A 25,034-nucleotide genomic window follows, 5' to 3' on the forward strand; every position below is an offset into this window, starting at 1 on the left:
ACACCACAAGAGTTGAAAAATGAAACAGCAAACTTGAGAAATAGAGTCAACAAAATGGAGGAAAATATTAGTGATATCAAAGACAGACTCTAGAAATAAATCAGAAGGAAGAAGAGAGAAAACGAAGAAGGAAAATAATGAAAGAGAAATTCAAGAACAAGTGATACCATCAGGAGAGGAAACATAAGAATAATGGGCAATATCGAAGGCGAGGAAAAGAAGGGACTAGAAAGCATTTTTAGACAAATAGTTGATGAGAATGTCACAATTCTAAAGGAATGAGCTGGAGCCAGGAATTCAAGAAGTCAATAGAACACCCAATTTTCTCAACCCAAAAAGGCCTTAACCAATAATTGTATTAAAATTATCAAAAATCAATGAAAAAGACAGAATTCTCAGGGCAGCCAGGGAGAAAAAAATGGTAACTTATAAAGGAAAACCAATTAGATTACCCTCGGGATTTTCAGTGCAAAACTTACAAGACAGAAAGAAGAAGAATCAAATATTCAAACTATTAAGTGAAAGGAACTACCAGCCTAGAATAATGTAACCAGCTAAGATCTCCTTTAAATATGAAGGAGAAATAAAGACCTTTCCAGACATACAAAAATTGAGGGAATTCTCCTCAAGGCCTGCACTACAGGAAATATTGAAATGGTTCAGCTCACCTAAAACAAATGACAAAAACAATACATATTTAGGAGTAAAGTGACTATCGGGTAAAGAAAAGCAGAGGAGTACAACCTTTACTAAGATCAGGGCATTATAATCTTAAATAATAAAAAGAATTGCTATAACAAGATAGTAATGAACGTTCAGCATACATAGGGAAAAATTGAGATAACAATGACTGAGAAGGGGAGGATTCAAAGATCCAAATTCACAAAGGGAATGGAGATAAGGCACACACAGAAGAAAATGGACAACTGTGTGTATATATATATATATATATATATATATATATATATTTATATATATAGTTTTATATATATATATATTTTATATATATAGTTTTATATATAGAGTATATATATATATATATATATATATATATATATATATATATAAATAAAACTATCCTTTACACATTCGTAATGGTAACCACACACCAAAGACTCAGAACTGAAGTATATAACATAAAACAAGGAGGACCAGTGGCAAAAGCCACAGAAGCCAACCAAAATAAAGAAAAAAGAAACACATGGACAAAGAAGCAATGCAAACACCGAGCTATCCGAAAGCAAAAGATAAAATGGCTATAAGAAGAACTCAGATTTCAATAATCGATCTAAATGTAAATGGACTGAACTCACCAACAAAAAGGCACAGAGTTGCAGAATGGATCAAAAAACAAAACCTAACCATATATATGCTGCCGCCAGGAGACACATCTGAGCTCCAAAGACAAATATAAACTTAAAATGAAAGGGTGGAAAATGAGGTTTCAAGCAAATGGCATTCAGAAGAAAGCGAGAGTAGCAGTATTAATATCAGACAAAATAGAGTTCACAATAAAAAAGGTAAAGAAAGATACTGAGGGATACTTTATAATCATCAAGGGAATCATGCACCAAGAAGACAGACACTTCTTAATATCTATATTCCCAATCAGGGAGCCCCGAAATATGTAAAGCAATTAGTAACAAAAGTAAAGGGAAACACAGACCAAAACACTATCGTAGTAGGGGAACTAAATAACCTACTGTCAAATACATTCAAACAGAAAATCAATAAGGAAACAACATCCTTAAATGATAAATTAGACCAACTGGACATACTGGACATTTACAGAGCTTTCCATTGCCAAACAGCTGCTTGTATATTCTTCTCTAGTGTACATGGAACATTGTCAAGGACTGACCACATACTGGGACACAGAGATAGCCTCAACAAATATCAAGGTTAGAAATCATACCAACCATATTCTCTGATCATAATGCTTTGAAACTAGAGATCGACTGCAAAAAGAAAACAGAAAGAACAACACAACATACTACTGAAGAATAACTGGGTCAGAGAAGAAATAAAAAGAGAAATCATGAGATACATAGAAAAGAATGATAATGATAGTACAACATCAAAACTTTTGGGACATGGCAAAAATGGTCATAAGAGGAAAGATCATATCATTACAGGTCTATCTCCAAAACCAAGAATGAGCCCAAATAAACAACCAAATGCTTCATCTTAAAAAACTAGAAAAGGAAGAACAAATGAAGCCTAAAGTTAGCAGAAGGAAAGAAATAATCAAAACTAGAGCAGAAATAAATGAAATGAAAACAAGAAAAAAAATAAGAAAAATAAATTCAATGAAGAGGTGGTTCTTTGAGAAGGTTAATAAAATTGACAAAACTCTGGCTAGACTCACTAAAGAAAAAAAAAGGAAGGGCACAAATAAACAAAATCAGGGAGGAAAAGGGAGAAATGAAGACAGACACTGCAGAAATACAAAGGATCACACAAGAATACTATGAAAAAGTATATAACACCAAGTTTAATAACCTAGAAGAAGTGGACCAGTACTTAGAAAAATACAACCTTCCTAGAATGAATGAAGAAGAACTGGAAAATCTAAATAGACTGATCACCAGTATGGAAATTGAAACAATCATCAAAAACCTACCAAAAAGTAAAAGTCCAGGACCAGATGGCTTCACCAGTGAATTCTACCAAACATTCAAAGAAGATTTAATACCTATTCTCCTCAAACTTTTTCATAAATTGAAGAGGAGGCAATACTTCCCAGCTCATTTTATGAGGCCAATATTACTCTGATACCAAAACCTGGTAAGGATAACACAAAGAAAGAAAACTACAGACTAATATTTCTTATGAATACAGATGCAAAAACCCTAAATAAGATACTAGCTAATCGAATACAGCACCATATTAAAAACATTATACACCACGATCAAGTGGGCTTCATCCCAAAGGCACAGGGATGGTTCAACATATGCAAGTCGATTCATGTGACACACCACATAAACAAATTAAAAAATAAGAATCATATGATTATATCAATAGATGCAGAAAAAGCCTTCGACAAGATATAGCATCCACTTATGATCAAAACACTTAACAAAATTGGTATAGAAGGAAAGTTCCTTAACATAATAAAGGCCATCTATGACAAACACTCAGCCAACATTATACTTAATGGTAAAAAACTAAAAACCTTCCCTCTAAGATCAGGAACAAGGCAAAGCTGTCCACTATCGCCCCTATTATTCAATATATCACTGGAGGTCATAGTGCAGGCAATCAGACAAGAGAAAGATATAAAAGGCATCCAAATAGGAAATAAAGAAGTCAAACTGTCACTGTTTGCAGATGACATGATTCTCAATATAGAAAATCCTAAAGACTCCACAAGAACACTACTAGAAACAATAAGCAAATACAGTAAAGTCTCTGGATACAAAACTGATGTTCAAAAATCAGAACGTTCCTATAATCTAATAATGAAGTATCAGACAAAAAAATGGAAAAAATAATTCATTTTGCAATTGCAACAAAAAGAATAAAATACCTAGGAATAAATTTATCGAAAGGTGAAGAGCTATATGATGAAAACTACAAGAGCCTATTAAAAGAAATTGAAGAAGATGCAAAAAAATGGAAAGATATTCTGTGTTCTTGGATTGGAAAAATCAATATAGTTAAAATGACCTTATTACCTAAACATTATACAGATTTAATGCAATCTCCATCAAAATCTCATTGGCATTTTTTAAAGAAATAGAACAAAAAATCATCAGATTTGTACGGAAGCAAAAAGGCCCTGAATTGCCAAAGCCATCCTGAGAAAAAAGAATGAGGCTGGAGGCGTCACTCTGCCCAACTTCAAATTACACTACAAAGCGACAGTGATAAAAACGGCATGGATTGGTAGCAAAACAGATACATGGACCAGTGGAACAGAATCGAGAGTCCAGAAGTAAACCCATATTTACATGGGCAAATAATTTTCGACAAAAAAGCAAAAAACCTCCATTGGAGAAAGGAAAGCCTCTTCAATAAATGGTGCTGGGAAAGCCACCTGCAAAAGAATAAAACTATACTGTTGTCTATCACCACACACCAAAATTAACTCAAAATGGATGTTTGCATAGAAGAAAACATAGGAACTAAACTCAAGGACTTTGGACTTAAAGAGGATTTTATGAATTTGACCTCGAAAGCAAGGAAAGTAAAAGCTAAAATAAATGAATGGGACTACATCAAACTAAAAAGCTTCTCCTCAGCAAAAGAAACCATCAAGAAGGTAAAGAGAGAGCCATCCGAATGGGAAAATATATTTGCAAGCAGTGCCTCCGATAAGGGCCTAATATCCAAAATATACAAAGAACTCATACGACTCAATAACAACAAAACAAATGATCCAATCAAAAAATGGTCAGAGGGCCAGAACAGACACTTCTCCTAGAGGACATATAAATGGCCAACAAATATATGAAAAGATGCTCAACATCACTAGCTATTGGGGAAATGCAAATCAAAACCACAATGAGATATCATCTCACACCTGTTAGAATGGCTATAATCACCAGGACAAATAACAACAAATATTGGAGAGGATGCGTAGAAAAACGAACCCTCATACACTGCTGGTGGGACTGCAAATTGGTACAGCCACTATGGAAAACAGAATGGAGTTTCCTCGAAAAACTAAGAATTGGTCTACCATATGATACAGCAATCCCTCTACTGGGTATTTATCCCAAAGACTTGAAAACTCATATTCAAAAAGATATTCGCACACTAATTTTTACAGCAGCATTATTCACAGTGGCCAGGATATGGAAGCAACCAAAGTGTCCACGATAGATGACTGGCTAAAGAAGCTATGGTACTTATATACAATGGAGTATTATTCAGCCATAACAAGAGATGAAATACTGCCATTTGCGACAACATGGATGGACCTCGAGATAATCATGCTAAGCGAAATAGGCCAGACTGAAAAATTTGAAAATCACATGATATCACTTATATGTGAGATATAAACCTAAAAGCAAAAAATGAACAGCACAAACAAACAGAGATTCATGGACATGGACTATAGACTAGTGGTTACCAGAGGGTAGGGGGTTGGGGAGCTGGGAGGAAGTAAAGGGTTAAAGGGGGTCAAATAAAGGGGTTAGGGAGAGGGTGAAGTGTGTATAGGGGATCAAATATATGGTAGCTGAAGGAAACTGGACTTTGGGTGGTAAACAGAATGGATTATACAGATGTCAAATTATAATGTACACCTGAAATTTATATATTTGTATTAACCAATGTTACCCCAATAAACTTAATAATAAAAAAAGAAACTACTACATGTAGGCAAGCACCATGCTAGGTACTGGCACCACAACAAAGACATATAAAGTCTCTGTCCTCACAGAAATTACGGTCTAGTAGAAGAGACACATAATAAATTTCGTATTTGTATGCCTTGTTTGCATTTCTCCAAGGAGAATGACTGACCATAAAAAAAATTATGAACTTCCAAATTTTTCGTGTTTAATTTCCAGGTGAATTTAAAAGAAGTAAAACTTGCAAGAATTATGTTACTGAAATGTTCAGAAATAGATACCTGACAATCATTATGCTGTAAACAAAAAATACTCTTCATACTCATGAAAACCTCTTATTGCCCATTACTAGGTCAATAAGGCTACTAAAAGGTGACTAGAAAAAATGTAGTACAAATAAAATATGAGTACCTACCAGAAGACATGGTATCCAAAACTTCAGCATCTTCGCCTTCTGATTTTTCAGAGTGCACATCCAAAGACAACATCAAACTTGGGTTTGGAGCAAAGATGGCTGATGTAACAACTGCATTATGTGCTAGAGAAAAAAATTACTTCAAGATAACTAATAACTTTGATTCTCAACATCAAGACAAGAGTTTAATATACAAAAATACAATAGTGTATGTTACATGCAAATATATTTTAAAACTAACAAGTAACTAAGAACTATTTAAAACTCCAAAATATATTTTTTAAATGCCACATACAAGTTCAGAGATTTCATGAGTTCTCAAATTTTAGACAAGTTCTTCCTTGGTATAAAAAATTCCAACAAGTAAGATTGTAAATTGGTACAGCCACTATGGAGAAAAGTCTGGCGGTTTCTCAAAAAAATTAAAAATGGATATACCTACTGACCTAGCAATTGCATTTCTGGGTATTCATCCAAAGAAAACCAAAATAATAATTCGTAAAGATCTATGCACCCCTATGCTCATGGTAGCGCAATTTACAATAAGTAAGATATGGAAGCAACCTGAATGCTCATCAACAGATGAATGGATAAAGAAGTTATGGTTCATATATACAATGGAATATTACTCAGCCATTAAAAAAATGAAATCCTACCATTTGCAATGACATAGATGGACTTAGATGTTATTATGCTGAGTGAAATAGGACAGAGAAAGATAAATACCATATGATTTCACTTATATGCAGAATCTAAAGGACAAAAAGAATTACCAAATTGAAAACAGACTCACAAATATAGAGGACAATCTGGTGACAGTCAGAGGAGGGGGTTTGGGGGTCTGGGAGAAAAGGGTGAAAGGTTAAAGAAGTACAAAGTAGTAGTTGATAGACGGTCACAGCGATGGGGAGCACGGCATAAGAAATGCAGTTAGCATTAATGTAATGGCTAGGTGGAGAGCCAGAGGAGAGAAAGAACAATTAGGGGGATCATTTTATCAACTATATAAATGTTTAATCAAGGTACTATATACTTGAAAGTAATAATGAAATAAATTCTTAAAAAAAAAAAAAAAAAAAAAAAAATTCCAGCAAAGCCAAATACAAAGCAAAAGCAATTCAAACTGCCAAAGTCTCTCTGAAATAATGTCTCTACAAATTCCCTTCTGGTACATCTCCACTTTAACTTTATTCACTAATAAAAGACACACGAAAGTAGGCATTTACTTACCTTTAATACCTTCCCAAAAGTCATTACGATCTCTCCTGACTGAAGTAAATTTGCTTAGGTCATGGTAAGTACTCCAGATATAAACATACTTATCTTCTGAGCCACTAACGAGGTAACTGAAATCATGGCTGAATTTGGGGAAGAAAGGAAAAAACAAAAACAAAAACACCTAAAACTCAAAGTTTTTTTTTGTTTTTTGTTTTTTAAGATTTCCCTCTATCAGGGCTACTTTAAAATACCTAAGAAAACACCCAGGAGAGCTTGTTGAAATACAGACTCCTAGTCTCACTCCAAAGGTTCTGACCATGTAGGTTTGATGTGGGGGCCAGAAGCATTGGTATTTTCATCGAAGCTCTAGGTTACTGTGCCGTTGGTTAACCCACACTGGGAGAACTCCTCCATAAGAGATGAAAGAAAGAAGCAGAGTATTTTACCAATTAAATTATCAATTACAGTAGTTCCCCATTATCCATGGGGGATACATTCCAAGATCCCCAGTGGATGTGTGAAACCACGGACAGTACTAAACACTATATATATTGCTTTTTCCTATACATACAGTCATGAGCCACATAACGATGTTTGGTCAGCAATGTACTGCATATACAACAGTGGTCCCATAAGATTATAATGGAGCTGAAAATTTCCTTTTGTCTAGTAATGTTGTAGCTCTTGTAATGTGTTAGTGCAATGCATTACTCACGTGTGTGGTGATGCTGGTATAAACAAACCTACTGTGCTGTCAGTCATATAAAAATATAGCACACACGATTATGTATAATACCTAATACTTAAAAGTGATAATAACTAACCATGTTACTGGTTTATATATTTACTATACCACACATTTTATCGTAATTTTAGAGTGTACTCTTTCCATTTATAAAAAAAGTTTGCTATAAAACAGTATGCTGTGTTACACTAGCAGCAGCCTCTTATATCATAAGTTTACCGAGTCTCTTGACTGCATCATTTTCTCTTGTGTTTAATTAATTTCATGTTTATAAATTTAATGTAACCTAAGTGTACAGTGTGTATAAAGTCTACAGTAGTGTACAGCAATGACCTAGGCCTTCACACTCACTGACTCACACAGAGCAGCTTTCAGTCCTGCAAGCTCCACTGATGGAAGTGCCCCATACGGGTTACCATTTTTTATCCTTTATAGTGTATTTTTGCTGTACCTTTTTTATGTTTAGATACACATATACTTACCATTGTGTTACAACTGCCTACAATATTCAGTACAGTAACATGCTGCGCAGGTTTGCAGCCTAGGAGCAAGGGGTCATACCATCCGGCCTAGGTGTGTAGTGGGCTGTACCATCTAGGATTGTATAAGTGCACTCCATGATGTTCCCACAACAAGGAAATCACCTAACAATGCATTTCTCAGAATGTATCCCTAACGTTAAGAGATGCATGACTATACATAACCATGATAAAGTTTAATTCATAAATTAGGCATAGCAAGAGATTAACAACAGTAAAATGGAATAATTATAACAACATATTGTAATAAAAGTTATGTGAATGTGCTCTTTCCCTTTCTCAAAATATCTTATTGTAGTATACATACGGTATGGATATGCCAGGCAAAAAGATGGTTCATGTCCTGAGTGGGATGGCATAAGATTTCATCATGCTACCCTGAACGGCATGCACTTTGTAACTTATAAATTAATTATTTCTAAAATTTTTCATTTACTATTTTTAAACTGTGGTTGACCATGGATAACTGAAACCTTGGAAAAAGCAGAACCACAGATTAAGGGGGAGGAAGGACTCCTGTACTGAGTAATTAAAGAAAGGAGAACTGATAAGAAAAGGGTTGAAAGAAAGAGAGCTATAAAGAAGAGGCAGGTAATTCAAGAGAGGCTCCAGACCCCTAAGAGTTCAAATAATAATGATATATAAAGGAGTAAATACAGAACACTGTACTTTAGGGTATTAAAATGCTTTATTAGCTTCTGTACCTATAAGGAACAAGACCATGAGTGGGTTGGGTGGTAAATCCCCTCTTAAAATTCTTACATGAAAGTATAAAAGCACAAATTCTGGAGCTGGGAGTCTTCGAATCCTAGCTCTGCACCAACCAGTGTGACTTTAGGCAAATTAATTTTCTAAGTCTTGGTTTTTTCATCTGCAGAATAGGGACAATTTTAACTCTATCTACCATACAGGTGGATAAGGTAAGTATTATATGATAACATGAGATACTAGTTGTATGTAAAAGTACAAAGAAACTAAAAATATCATATAGACATAAGGCCTAGATCAATGGACAACAGGAGTAGGGGAGAAATGTTCTATCTCTTTTGGGAATTTCTCATTGCCAATTTACCTGAAACTTGCTTTGATCTGGCTGCTGCTGTTGACATAACCCTTATACTTCATGGACAGTGACAAATCTCTAAGATCATATAGTCTGATTCTGGAGTCATTTGAGGTTACCAGTATCTAAAAATAAATCAAGGGAAAAGTTAAAAATATAATCTTTTATAATCTAAGCTATAATTTTAAAAAGGGTGTATACACGTATAGAATATACCTATAGAAAAAGCAGTATCCCACAGGAAAGAGAATATATTCTTAGCCAAGATATTAAGAATTAATTTTCAGGAGTCTACATATAGTGTGGAGAGAGATGGTTTTGAATACTTAGTACCTTATTTTCTCCAGGTAAAGGCTCAATGCCGGTAATTTTTCTTCCAACCTTGTTGCGCCCTCTGGTAGATCGAACGTGTATTTGTGTGTGGTATTTCAAATGCTAAAAAGATAGCACAAATTTAAAAGAGATCAGAGTTAGAAGGAACCTCAAAGATCATCTAATCCAACTCACAGACAGCCATGGTATTATTTGCCACATTTTAGATAAGGCAGTTAAAGTGCAGAAAGGATATATCAACTTATCTAAAACCACAAAAATGTTTTACTAAGTATTCAATTATGTAATTTACACAAGATAGTCATTTACCTCTGTATCATAGAAAATACATCTGCCATCGTATGTCCCAATCACTGCATATTTGCCATTCTGACAGAAATTTGCAGCTGTGATCAATTTTGTTTGACCATCTACTTCATTCCACAAAGCCACTTTTTTGTCAGGTATGTTCCAAAGGCGGAGCTTTCCATCCAATGATCCACTTAGAAAATACCTGTCATCCTAAAAATGTGACAAAAGAGAAAGCTCTCTTACTACATCAAGAAAAACTCATTAACAAATCAACACATTAAGCTTATTAGAAATGTTTAAAATATGCAGACCTCATTTAAAAGAGTATTAAAGTATTCTTCAAGTAAGCATTATTTTAGTCACTCAAAATAGCAGTTAGAAACCTCAGGATTTGTTTTGGAGGAATGACATTCTGATTAGTTTATCATATCCTTAAACTGCTTTTCCCAAACTATGGATGTCAATGGAGAATGTGTTGGACTGCATATTGTGTAGGAGAAGGGTTCTGTGATCAAATAAGTTTGAGAAATTCTGGGTTACAGAAAATTAAACAAGATTTTCAGTTAACATGCATTCTGTACCTCCAAAAAAGGGATAAAGCAGGTAGTGTTTACCAGCTCGTTTAACCGCTGACTTTGACTTTTTTTGTGGAGAGTTAGTAAGGGGTCGGATGTAGAATTACATCTAGCAGGGCTAGAACCTCTGAGGAACATGCTTTGGGAAAAACCATCCTATAATGATGCATTTGTCCATAGCCTTCTCTGGGACACATGTAACAGGTGGATAAAAGAGTAATGCCAGTTAGTCTACAGAACTAGTCAATTTTTGGAACTCTGACATCATGTCAGCAGAGACTTGCTTCACTAATCAAATTCTCAAATTTTCAATCTCAAACCAGGGGTTCTTAATTGGGGGCAATCTGGCCCCATAAGGGACATCTAGCAATGTCTGGAGACATTTTTGATGGTCACAACTGGGAGGTGGGGTGCTACTGACATCTAGTGGGTAAGAGGCCAGGGATGTTAAACATCCTACAATGCACAGGACAGCCTTCTCTTTCTTGGTGACAGAATTATCCAGCCCAAAATGTCAATAGTGCCAAGGCTGAAAAACTCTGTTCTAAACTAAATCAGGCCTACCGCTAAGCTGGTCTAATTTTTGGTAACATAAGAATTAAAGATAAAATAATTGGGATGCCACAACAAGGAAGAGTCTCTTCTTTGCTCAAGATTATTCTTCTTATCCACCCCTGAAGCCTGTCAAGGATAAATCTTCACAGGATGGGCATTTTATGGCTATGGTAATGTAGGCTTGACTCAATGTTTATCAGCAGAAAAGTTAAACAAGCAAAAATATTTCATCTTGGTCTTAGAATTTATAATTTTATTTATATACATACATACATAAAGTGTGTATATATTTCTATTTTGCTATTTCTTTTACAACTCTGCCATCTTCCTTCCAGATAACATTTAATAGTCACATTTTCTAAATGTCAATATCACCTCATTCTTCCCTAGACCCTTTTAAAAACTCTCTGGAGAATTTTTAGAAATAAGGCTTTTCAGTTTTCAAAATAAAACCAAATAGAAGTATAGAAAAATTACCGACTAAACAGAACTCTTAATAATAATGTACTTCACAGATAACTATCACCACCTTTCTCTTTTGACTCTGATACATTAATGTCAAAATAGAGGTAGAAGTTATCAGAGGGTGTGGGGGAGGAGGGAAGTAGATGGGGTAAAAGGGGGTCAAATATGTGATGACATTAAATTTTTTAAAACTAAAAAAGAAAAAGAGGTAGAGGTAAGGATTTTGCTCACAGTTACTAACAGTGGCAAATCCTTCCTTTTACTGCAATCTGGGGTGACAGGTACGGGTGTTACTGAGAAAGAAGCCTTGAAAGGCTTGATGGTTAAAACTGATAAGGTATTAACATAGATTAAACATTTTTAATTTTCAAAAGTTCTTAACCAAGTCTTCTAAGGGTTCAGAATGATTGCTGCCTATGTTACAGGAATGCCCAGGGAGAGTAATTACATTGAGGAGGGGAAAAGGTGATTGTTCTCTCTTACTCTAAGGAAAAAGAGGAAGAAATGTGAATATAATTGAAACATTTCATTAAAAAGACATGTTAAACATAGAGAAAAGGACATGATTGGAAGTGTAATCATACATCAACTAGGGTCAGCTTAAGTCCTCCACATATTGCAACCTAGCCAGTGGACTAGAACCGACATGTGACTTCCCTGTACTTATAATTGCAAACAACTAAAACTAACTTAGCCTTATGCATTTGGTGGCTCTATCCTACAAGGACATAAGATAGGTCTGAAATTCCATGATAGTACACTTTTCTCCTTTGGTAGAAATCATATGACATACTTTCTTTCCAGACAAAAGATATTAAAGGATTTTCTACATTGAAAATGAATAAGAAGGGATCTCAAGATTAACAATGTTTCCAGACATTAAATAGGAATTCAGCATTATCTTGTAATACATTTTGGTCTTTGCCTCTTTCAAAAGTTTCTTCTTTGTCTCTTCCCCTTCCCAACCCTTCCAGAACAATTCCTGTCTATATGCTGACCTTTCTCATTTATCCACCTGTTGTCTTCTCTTTTTTCACCATCTCCAATATCTCACATCTTTAATAGGATACTTTATTTATACCCTGTATATCTTTTTAAAGATTTGGGATGACTTTTCACTGTTATATTTAGAATACAACATTTCTAGTTCTTCTAAGGCAGATTAGCAGAATATTTATTTCCTTTCTTATTTTTAAAGCAAAATGAAAGACTAAATTAAGCTGTCTTTAACTATATGGCTGTTAATTTTTTCTGTAGTCCAATTACCCTCCAGAGAAATCTGATTCCCTCATCTTCTTTATAGTATGACAAAAAATATACAAATAATTACTTACTCTTGGGTGGAAAGCTATGGCAGTGACAAAATCTATATGCTGAAAACAGCAAAGGCATTCTCTTCTGGAAATATGCCATAACCTGACTGTTTTATCCATCGAAGAAGAAAGCAGAAAGTAGTTCTATGGAAAAATTATCATTGATTATTTTATCACCATATAAAAAACTACTTATACAATAAGAGTGAACTTTTGGTTTTACATACCTCAATAGTTTTGTTACTAGTATTGTTATATGCCTCATCAGGAAGAGCAAAAGATTATCTAATTCACTTGGAAGATCTCATTTTTTTCTGAAACAGTTAAACAGCATATTTCTTTCATTCTAAGACTTTTTCACATTACCTATTCTGGAATTAGAATGAATCTTATAGTCTATGTCAACAGAAATCTGCCAGGCACCAACAGAAGACTAAGGTGTGCGTAGTGGTTATAACCTGCATATACTGGAACTTAGCTATGAATATGAATATAAGCCATCTGTTCATTTGACTGTCACTTCAGATATTTTCATATTGACAACACTGGTGAATTTTAACTCACATGGATTCCCTAACTGTCACTTAAAACAGCTTAAAAAAGATTACCCTATAATGCAGCATAGAAATGAAAAGTTATTGTGCACCTGTCACACTGTAGGCAAGAAAATTAGAGAATAGAACTTGTCAAATCTCTTGGAATAGATCATAGAATTTTCAAAGGTGGAAGAACATACTATAACTGACTTAGGCATTGTGTGATGGCCCATCACCCAGGAACCAAATGTCTATCTGCCAAAAGCATCCAGCTGGCAGGAGCTCTTTAATTTCTAAGTGGAATCTTTTTAAAGAAGAACTATGAGATATACTGAAGTAGGAAACCCAAATGAGACCCTAATATTCTTTGGTATGTGTAAACGTGCTAAACAAATTGAAGGAGTGATTACACTGATCGAGTACTTACCATGTGTTAAACATTGTTCTCAGGACTAAAAAACAACCCTCTGAGGTAGGTATATTATTATGCCATTCTACAAATGAGAACACTAAGGAAAAGAGATAAATAATTTGTCTAAGACTACACAGCTTGTCAGTGGCAGAGTAGGTAGTCTGGATTCTTGGTTAGGCTCTAACCACTACACATTCTGCAGAGTGCTTAAGTAGAACACATGTTATGGAAAACAACAGGATGTTTTGTCATTTACTTAAAGCAATAAAATAATCTTATATTTTTAAATATAAAAAGATAGCATAAATAATGATTTGTAAATATAACTGTACTGATACATATATATGCTATGTGGGCTAGTTTAGAAAATATACATTTTCATAAAATATACATTTTATGTGGTATATCCGATTTTAACTAGATGGTGTACCTCACAATTAAAAAACAATTTTGAAAAGTGAAAAAAAAATTGAAATATTTTAAAAAGCAAAAAACAGAAAAAAACGCACAATTTTAAAAGATTTACAATAACTTTTGAAATATCTGATAACAATTATTTTTATTTTCAAGATCTACTCAGTTCCAGAAAAGTTTTGAAGAGTACGTGCAGTTTTCTTTACATTTCCTATTGATTAATCACAACTATTTAAAAACTAAATCTATGGTTTGCTGTTCATTAAAACTAACTTTATTTGATTCTTGCAATAGTCCATTGCTTTAAGCATATGAAAGAAATATAAAGACATCCCTAAAAGTGAAGATGCTGAAGACATGTTAAGATTTGTTCTAACATGCCAAGAAATTTCTGTTGAATAAATACTTATTAAATACGTGAAATTAAATAGTTTTCTTAAACTAAGCATGATCTTGGGAGTCAAAGAAATTATATTCAAATTTAAGTTCCAACAACAAGTAGTTTTGTGATCTTGGACAGGTCAGAGGCCCGGTCTTCTAATCTACAAAATGAAAGATCATCTATCTCACAGGGTTATTACTGTAAGAATTAACAAGGCAATTCTTGTTACCTGGTACAAAATAAGTCTTCGACAAACAGAAAACCCACTATGAACATCCATTGTGTTAGATACTGAAGAGAAACGATAGTAAAATAAGATCTGGTCCCTACTTCAAGAAAGGGACTTAGAATCTTGCGGCAAACAAGACCTAGCAATGTACATAGGTCAACAGTTAAGTAAAAAAGAGTTTAAGTAAAAGTATACAGATAGATGAGGGCCTTAAGAACAAAAACAGGTTTCCTGGAGAGGAAATTCCACCTTAAGACTCCAGTGTGACTCCTGCCCTACAGATTTCAAATTTGCCCGCCCGCCCCCAATTATGTGAGCCAATTCCCTAAAATAAACTTTCTTATGTATGTATATCCTCTTGGTTCTGTTACTCTGGAGAACCTGACTGATACAGTGGTCAATGGAGATCTAATTTCTTTCAGTTAGTGTGATATTTCAGAAAAATATTGGTTTGCTTTAAGAAAGTAAAATAAGTGCAAGATACCTAATTATGTGTTTTGTACTTCTTGTTCCGGATGAATACGATTATCAAATTAAGGACACTTTAAATTTCCATCTTCTGACAACTCAGTGAGATTTCACACAGGGTGGGGAAGGAATACAAAGACACAATTAGGGCTCCGTTGAAAACCAGATTACCAGGTGAGGCCTGAGCTTGTTCCAGAAGTTTAGAGAAAGACATTATGACAGATGGGTTATGAAAAGCATCCAAAACATGTAAATAAGTATGACAGGAGCAGCAATTCATAAGTAGAGTGATTCAAAGCTGGAGCTCAGAGAAAGCTTGACTAGCAGTATTTTTGTGGTTCATGAGGTTCTCCCAACATAGTTAAAATATATGGGCATCGCCGGTATCACTGATAATATTTTGTTAATTCAGTTGACATTTCAATTTAAGGCTTTTAAATATTACTCCTTCCCCCCGAATTCTAACATATTTTAGATTCTGCTTACCGACAAATTTTAATACAAAGAAAGTGTAAGGTATGCAAAAATTCCAAAAACTGTTTCTTACTTCAAAAACCTTAAATCAAATTTAAAATCTCTAAGTTTCACAAAACTGCGGAAATATTTCATCAGTGGCAAAACAGCCCCTCTACTTCTGAAATAATTTTGCTCTAAGAGAAAAAACAATCACAAAATGAAGACTTAGCATTGATTTGTAGAATATAATTGTTAAACTTAAATTGATAATTTCATGAAGGTAGTAGATTAGCCCCAAAACAGTCTTGGTAAGATAGATCGGACTTCATCTTTGTAGTTGAAGTCACATCTATTTTGCTGAGGATACTTTGCAAAATTACTTTATAAAAGAGGCAAAAGGTAGAGTACACAGACAGATACAGATAGAAGCTATTAAGTAATATAAAGTAAACATTTTTATTAGCCTGACATTTCTTTTTTAACTTTGATTAAGTTGTAGATAACTCCCACAAAGTATCTATGAACGTTCGCTCAACAGTGTGACAATCGTACATATAAAACATTTGTTTTTATCCTAAAGTCATAGTTACATAGAATTAATACACAATTCAAATATGAATTTCTTACTTTAGACCACGAAAGATCAAGGAGATCGGCAGTATGTCCTTTATATTTGCAAAATGGCCGTTGTCGAAAAGGTGCATTTTTATCATCAGGGTCTTCATCAGCTCCACTGCATACCTATTTAGACAAAGACAAATGTTAAAATTAGCGAAACAAAAGCCTCATACTCTTTTCACCCCATCTGCTCTCTCATCATTGTGTAATGATGACTGAAATCTTGACCGACCAAAAACAAACTCCTATTTATGCTTAATCTACTCATCACTCCTTCACTTCCTTGACCTATAAAACAAACTAGTGTCATCCCTGAAGACAGTGTGCCACCAATCTTTTCCTTTCTTAACAGAGCCTCCACTTTGTCCTTTTCTGAGCATCCATTCCTTTAGGAGAGGCAGGAGCCAGCACAAGGGAGTGATCATAAGCTGATCAAGACGAGCCCATTCTCTTTCCCAAAGATTAGTTTAGGCATGTGCATGTGCTACAATTTTTATCAATGAGACATGAAGGAGAGTTTATTGGGGTGGGAGGGAACAGGGAAGGCTCTAGAAAGATTTCCTCATTTTTAAAAAGGGTCATATCCAAAGGGATTTTCCTCTTTCCTATCTCTCAACATTGTAATCTGCATGTGACACCTGAGAGTGCAGCAACCACTGTAGGACCGTGAGGGGAATCAACTCAAGAGAACGACAGATAAAGAATGGCAAAGCAAGAGGATGGTAGGACCCTGTGTCCGTGATGACGCTACCGAGCTGCTGAATTAGCTAACCCTGGAACCACCTTACCTCCAGACTTGTATCCTCATTGTTTAAGGCATTTTCGGTTAGATTTCTGTTAATTGAAGTCAAAAGCATCCTGACAGAGATAGGTAGAAAATAATGCCATTCTTGTGTGCTGTGCATTTAGTTTACAACATGCTTTTGTATTCATTATCTGAATGAATCCGAACAACTCTGTGACGTAGGTATTAATATTACAAAGATAAAGAAATTAAGAAAAAAACTGAGGCTCAAAGAGGTTAAAATAACATATTAAAGGTCACGCAGCCACCTGTAAACAGCAGAACCAAGGCAGAAATGCAAGTCGTCTAACTTCAAGTTCAGAGATTGTTTCTTGAATGTTTTAGAGGATGTAGCACGAACAAAAATATGGAGTGTTAGCTAAGCCTTGCATATTTAGAGAAGGGTAGGTAGGATGATGAGGATGACGAAAAAAGTATATGGAGATATAGTAGGGGATTAAGATGGAAAGGCACTTTGAGATCAAATCATAAAGAGCCTTGAATTTGTGGCTTAAAAGTTCAGACATTCTAATGCAATGGAGAGACAACACGGGTTTCTGAAAAGAAAACTAACATGCTCTGACCAGTGCTTTACAAAGAGAACACTGGGCAAAAGTGTAGAAGGTAATTTGGAGAGAGAAAGTGGAGGCAGAAGGAGCAGTCGGTAAGTTTAAGTTAGAATAATGAAGGCCTGAACTAGGTCAGTGGCCATGGGGATAGACTAAAAAGTGCCACTATTATTTGTATAGGACTTTATGGTTTATAAAAACATCTTCACATCCACTGTGGAGATGAACCAGCAACACAAATGCCCTGACCTTTTGCCAAGCACTACTAATCCTAGATCACCATAGCTACTTCTTCTAATTTTGCTGCCAGTTCAGTGGACACTGCTGGAAGACATGACACTAAACAGGCCTGCCCCATATGATCAAATTCAGCCTTTTCTTTAATAATCATTTACATTTCATTAACTCCTTAGCATATTTCCTCTAATAGTGATTCTAGATCTTTTTTTCCTCTTTAAATATCCATTTTCTTCTCTTTCGACTCTACCTTACTTTCCAAAATACTTAATGTTTTTCTAATTATAAAGTCAGTGTAGACAATTCAGAAAACATAGAAAGTAGAAAAACTAAAATTAAAACCACTCATAATCTGCTAACATTTTGACCATCTTCAATGTTTCAATTTAAAAAAATATACTTGAAATCATATTATACACATGTATCTTCCTTTTTATTATATCGTGAGTGTTTTCTGTATTTCACTCTTTGAAAACATTTACTAGCTGTAAAGGACATGCCGTAATTTAGTCATTCTCTAAGATGTTGGTCATTTAGACATTTCCAATTTTTTTGCTAATATAAACAGCAATTTAATGACTATTCTGGAACATGACTCTTTATCCCTATTTGATTATTCTTTTTTATCCTAATATAAAGGTATTACTGGATCAAAAGGTTTAAACCTGAGACTTCTATAGTATCCTCTGTTGTTTATTTTAATAAAAGCAGGTAAGTTAATTAAAATTTTTTTTAGAAAAGTGTAAGGAATCAAATAAAAATGACCTAAAATCCTACTACTTAGAGATAACTACTAGTAATAATTTAGTGTATTTCCTTTAAGTATTTTTAATCTATAAACATTTATAGATATTTTTAGTCAAAATTGGGATAAAACTGTATCCAATTTTCCATTCTGCTTTTCACATGTTATATTTTATTTTGAGTATTTTTTAATGTCAAATAGATTTTGAAACCAATCTAAGGACAGAATAATATTCTACTGTACGGATTATACCATGGTTTTTATTTTCCAACAGTTAAAAATTTAGCCTGTTCAAATTTTAGCTATTATGAGAACACTAAGATGAAAATCCTTTTACTTACACCTTTGGGCATATCTGATTATTTCTTTATAATAGTTTTTTAAAGGTAGAATTATTAAAAAAAAGTTGTATATTTTATCTAATTTATATCTTTTTAATTAGATATATCTAGGGATATTTATATCTCTATAGAAATATATATATTTATGTAAACATAATATATATAAAACTTTATTATGGACAGTTTAAACATACTCAGAAGTAGAATAATATAATAATTAGTATAATGACCCTCATGCACCCATCATCTGCTTTAATGAACATCAACATTTTACTCATCTTTTTTTTTTTTAATCGATCCTTCTACTTTTATATATCTGCTTACTTTTGCTGGACCATGTAAAACAAGTCTTGAACACCATCGATTTTATCAGTAAATACTCTACCTGTATCTCTAACTAATAAGCCCTCTTTTAAATATAACTATCATGCCATTATCACACCTAAAATACAATTTGTATCATCTAACATCTAATTCATACTCAAATATCCTGATTATCTAAAAATGTCATTTTAAAGTTAGACTGCTATGAAAACCTGTAAGCCTTTTGATATTTATTAGCACTTCCCAGATACTGTGTTAGTTACCTGAGATACCAAAATAAATGATATTTCTTATCTTATAATCTATTCTCAGTATTTAAAAGCCAGAAGGAGTCTTTTATATGCCAGATTATGCCGTTCTCTGTTCAAAAACCTTCCATTATCTTCCGTCTTTCTTAGAATAATAGCCAAAGTCATTACAATGGCCTACATGTTAAGACTGCCCCATGCATACCTCTGTGACTTAGTTTTCTATTACTCTCCCTGTCACTCATTGGCTCCAGCTACCAATGCCTCAATGCTGTTTTTTTGAATACACCAGAACTCCTGCCTTATAGCAGTTCCACTTGCTGTTCACTCAACTTGGAACACTCTTCTTCAGATAGCCATAATGATCACTGCCTCACCTCCTTCGGATTTTGCTCAAATGACAACCTCTTGGTGAAGCTTTGCTTGTCTTATTTACCCTGTCACTCCACTCTATCTGCTTTATTTTGTCCATGAAATTTATCATCTTCTAACATATTACAAAATTTATTTATTTTGTTTCTCTGTCTCCAACCACTAGAATTTAAACTTCATAACAATAGATATTTGCGTCTTTTGTTCACTACTATTTCCTCAATTCCTAGAGCAGTGATTAATACATGGTAGGCACTCAATAAATGTCTGTGGACTAAATGAATACATAGTGCCAGATCTTAAGATGCCAACTAGTGGAGCATAACAGTTAGAGCATAAGCTCTAGAGACAGATGAGAGCTGCATTCTATTTCTCACACTATCAACTGTGTGGAATTGGTGAGTGACTTAACATCTCTAAGCCTTCTTTTCTTCATCAGTAAAATAGAGTTCTTAATAGTATCTCACAACAGCATCAGGACTGTTGTGGGGTTAAATGAGATAAGACGTGACATGCACTTAGCAAAGTACATGACACATAGTAAGGGCACATAAAATGTTAGCTGTTGTTACATAAATTGGTATAGTATAGTAAGAGCTTTTAACAGAAATATGGGTGAAGTACCATGGAAACAATGAGAGAGCATATCAGTAAGTATGCATTAAGTGAAGCAAAGAAGGCTTCAGCAAGAAGACCTGAGTCTGAAAATGAATTTGCCAGGCAAAGGGGAATAGCATATGTAAATACATAGGACCCACAAAAGGGTCTGACATTTTTGTTGGGGCAAAAATGAACAACTGAGTGGCTCAGACCATAAGGTTTGTGAGAAAGAAGGGTGGTAAATAACAATGAGAGTTAAGGTCAGGCTGATCTCTGAAAGGCTGAGTCAAGCTAAGGAATCTGAACTTGATTCAATAGGAAAAAAAAGAGCCAAGAGGAGTGCTTAAACAAGAGAGTAACACGATCAGATTTGTTTTTATAGGAAAGTAATTCTGCTGGTATTGTGGATGAAAGACTGGAATCTGAGAAAAAGCCTGGATTACAGTAGTGGAAATTAAAGGAATGGCTAGATTCCAAAGACATTTCTGAGATTAAGTGGGGAGGATGGAGTAAATGAGCAGACATTGAACAGAGAAGAGAGTAAAAAGCGGTAATAGTTTCTAACTCAGGAGATGGTATGGATGTTAATGAACTGATATCAAGTATACTGTCAAAGGAGTGGTTTTATTGGGAAAATGATACATAATTCTGTTTTGGACATATATTATCATTGTTGATGCCTGTCTTCCCCCATGCATAGGTCCTTGGCATGGGCTGTCCACTACGTCTTTATATTTTCAGTGCTTAAGACATTGTAGACATTTACTAACTGTTTGTTGACTAAACCAAGTCTAAACCAATACATATTTTTAATAAAATGCTGCATATGTAGAATTTCATAAAAATTAGCTTTTATTCTTTACAGTTAATTCCCTTCATCCAAGCTTTTGATTCTAATGATCTTGAGGGGGATCAGAATGTCACCCCAAAACATGCTCTTTTGCATAAGGATTATTTTGAGCTGAAAACAACTTCGAAGAAACAGACACAAGAAAAAGTCTCTGCCCTCCACGCTTCTATCCGAAAGCAGAGCATAAAATTCCCTTTATCAAGGTGTCTTCCATTCATCTCTCATTTACTAGGAAGAAGAAAGTGAATTTTATTTCTGGAGACAGCATGAGTCTACATATACAGGACTTTACTAAATAACCCTTATCTTCCATTAGTTTCTTCCAATATATTTACTTTCCCACAATTTAATGACCCTAAAAATCCTAAATCCCTTTTTGTTTGTCTTGTCACATCTCTACAAACTTATTGCTCTTTGTTAAAATGATATATAAGCCCCTGGATCAAACTGTTTCTTTGGGTCTTCCCTATTTTTCTATATGCATATGTGATAAAGCATTTCTCCCATTAATCTGTCCTGTGTCAGGTTATTTTGTAGATTCCAGCTGTAGAACCTAAGAGGGCAGAAAAAATTTTTTCCTCCCCTACAATCTACTCTCAAAATTGTAAGCAGCAGTTAAGTGCTATAACACTCTGACTGATGGTCTACTAATTAAGCACACCAAAGAGATTTACCCCCCAAAAGTATTAATTTTAGGTAAACTGCATACTTACAACTTCTAGCGTCAAGAAGAAATTTCATAATTCCTTAGCATAATGGAGCAAACTAAGCATGCCTCTCTTCTTTTCTTTCTTATGTTTATTGAGCTACTTTTGGAAATCAACAGAAACAGAGCGTAATTCTAAGGCTGGCATGACCAATGAGAAGGTGAGTAATCTGGTGTGCGTCACTCTGTATGCCTAATCACACAACAGGTACTTTCAGGTATTCTATTCTACACGGATGCTAAGAAGACAAAAGTGAGAACTTAGTTCAAAAGAGATGTATCACTATCATGAGAAAACAGAAAAAAGAACACACATATGAGGAACATGAACTCCATTGTGCTTACTGTGCGCCTCACTGCACTTAGCACTAAGTTCAAAGGTAATACCAGATACTGAACTCCAAAGGCCTATGAAATAGAGGCCTCTTTAAACTATCCCCTCAAATAGAATGACAGAAGTGAAAGAAACTCTACACAATCTTTTCCTGAAAACAATAGATATAAGTAATATTCAAGACTCCAGAAAAAAAAAACAAAACCTTAGTACTCAGAAGGCCACTACATTTTGTGTCAAAGAACTACTATGTTCCTCATTTAAAATGTCTTGTTTTCTATGAGAGGTGAACACACAGTGTAAATATATATATGCCTTACTGTTGAATTGTATACCTAAAACTTACTGGATTTTGTTAACCGATGTCACCATAAAAAATAAAAAATTAAGAATTTAAAAAAAATAAAAAAAATAAAAAAATAAAAGGTCTTGTATTCAAACAACATCGGGAGTTACTTAGGTTTTGTTGGCGGGGGGGCATGGATGCAAGTAGTTAAGAATTTATAAGTAGGATTATTGGAATCAGCATAATACAAGATGGTATAAATAGTCCCTATTTTTAATAGTAACCAATGCCTGGAAACTTTATGGTGAATTAAACTAATAGAAGCAAACCCTTTTCTTTAAAGCAAAGCAGTTAAAATTCTCTCTGCTACATTAGCCAGTGAAGGCTTTCTAGAGAAAGTAGGCTTTGAAGAATGGGCAAGCTCGGAATAAAACGAAGGGAGATTGCAGGCATCCAGATAAGGGAAATAGGAATAAAGGCACAGGAACAGGAATTCGACACTGATTCAGGCCTACCACAGCCAGGCATGATTGAGCTTCCAAAGATACTAAAATCTGTGAAGAATAGTTCTTTGCCTTAAATCAGCCCTGAGCCTAGCCAGTGAGACAAACTGCCAAGGAAGATGTGTTAAGTAATTTCAGTGTCAAAGTATATATGACATACTGTCAGAACACAAATGAGAAACAATTTTGCCTGCTTGATTCAGGGAAAATAAGAGAGATAAGATATTTGAGCTGAATCTTGAAAGATGAGTAGGGCTTTGCCCTGTGAACAAAGGGGATAGGTAAGGCATTCCTGGAAAAGTGAACAGCATGGGCAAAGACATGGCATGGCAAATAGGATGCATAGTCTCTAGGGAATAAGAGTTGATTTAAAAAGGTAATATCAGTAAGGACCTAATTCTGTAGGTGACAAGGAGCCATCAGATTTTAAGCGACAAAAATAGCACAGTCAGATCTGAATTAAAAAAAAAAAAAGCTGCTGGAAGTATAGAAAATGAATTGGGTAGAGATTTAGGGAGAGAAAAACCAATTAGGAGGCTACAGCAAACATTTAAATGAGTGTTGAGGGCCTAGGTGAAGCGAGTGACAACAGGGGATGAGAGGACAGATTCCATGAGCAGTTGTAGGTGGAGGCAGTAGATGGATATTTGTAACTAATTTGATATGTGGGTAAGGAAGGAAAAGTACTAGAATGTTTCTGACTGAGTTAAAAAGGTAACTTATGGATGTTGATGTCATTAAAGAAGGTTCAAAAGAGAGGAGAAGCAGGTGGATTGTGGGTAGATAATAAAGATATTTCCATGAATGACCATTAACATCTATCCCATTACTCAAGGCAGACACCTGGGAATCATCCTAGGCTACTCACTTACCACCCCAGCTAATCAGTCACCAAATCCTAGAGATCCCACTTTTACAGCTCTCGAATTCAGCTCACCTTTACAGTTTCTAGATCCACTGCTATCATAATCAAAGTACCCATTTCTGTCCTGGGTTAACAGCCTCTTAAGTGGTCTCCCTGTGTCTAGCCTGGAGCCTCCATCCAATCTATCCTTTACAGTGCTATTGGAATGCTCTTTCTAAAACCAAAATCTGAACATTTCAATTGAGCTCCTGATCAAAGGCCCCTCAAAGACATTCTCCTCCAGTAGCGTGCAGGATACAGTTCAAACATCTTGGTCTAACACAAAAGGCCATTTAAAATCCCAATTCTGCCTACCTCTTCTACAACTCTCATCATTTACACCCTTTGCTCCAGCCACATGGGATTTCTTTTAGTACCTTCAACATGCCATGCTGTTTCAGTCTTCATGTCTTTGCATTTGCTATTTGTGCTGAGACACCCCTTCCTTCCTTCTCTCACAGTAAACTCCTAGCTCAAACATCAAAGCCTCCAGGAAGCTTTCCCTGACACCCTGATTCGCAAGGCTAACTCTTATACTTGCGTAGTATCTTGTATAGAATATTATTATTCAATACTGTAATAGTGGATATATCTATTTCACTAGTCAGCAAGGTCTCTGAGGCCACAGAATACGTCTCATTTAACTTTGCAGAGTCTAGCAGTGTCTGGCCCTTGTAACAGGTATTCTAAAAACATTTGTTGAGGAAGTTGTTTTAGATCTATTAATTGATGTGCTTGAAGAATATGTAAGTGGAGAGATCTTTTATATACTGTTGTGTGAAAAGGGTGCATGCACAATAAGATCTCATTCTTGTTTAAAAAACGTAATGGTATTGAAAGAAAACAAAAAATATGGAGCTAAAGCCAGTTCAGGATTGGAGGCAACAAATGAATAAGTCAGTTG

At 34.8% G+C, this 25,034-nt stretch overlaps 1 protein-coding gene across 5 annotated transcripts in view; it reads right to left on the reverse strand.

Moving 5' to 3' along the window:
• Positions 1-25,034, reverse strand: part of WDR44 (WD repeat domain 44) — a 130,364-nt gene that overhangs the window by 49,139 nt on the left and 56,191 nt on the right. For 4 of the 5 annotated variants that reach the window (XM_039842506.1, XM_039842503.1, XM_039842505.1 and 1 more), the window contains 7 exons: positions 16,337-16,450; positions 12,834-12,956; positions 9,923-10,114; positions 9,614-9,715; positions 9,290-9,405; positions 6,946-7,073; positions 5,716-5,838 (listed from right to left, as the gene is read on the reverse strand). In XM_039842506.1, the coding sequence (XP_039698440.1) occupies positions 5,716-5,838; positions 6,946-7,073; positions 9,290-9,405; positions 9,614-9,715; positions 9,923-10,114; positions 12,834-12,956; positions 16,337-16,450 (898 nt within the window). Of the gene's footprint in view, positions 1-5,715; positions 5,839-6,945; positions 7,074-9,289; positions 9,406-9,613; positions 9,716-9,922; positions 10,115-12,833; positions 12,957-16,336; positions 16,451-25,034 lie in introns of those variants that run through there. The other variant, XR_005648589.1, reaches the window with a different exon arrangement.

Source organism: Pteropus medius, unplaced genomic scaffold (genome assembly GCF_902729225.1).
Source record: "Pteropus medius unplaced genomic scaffold, Ma_sr-lr_union100, whole genome shotgun sequence".
Taxonomy (NCBI): Eukaryota; Metazoa; Chordata; class Mammalia; order Chiroptera; family Pteropodidae; genus Pteropus; species Pteropus medius.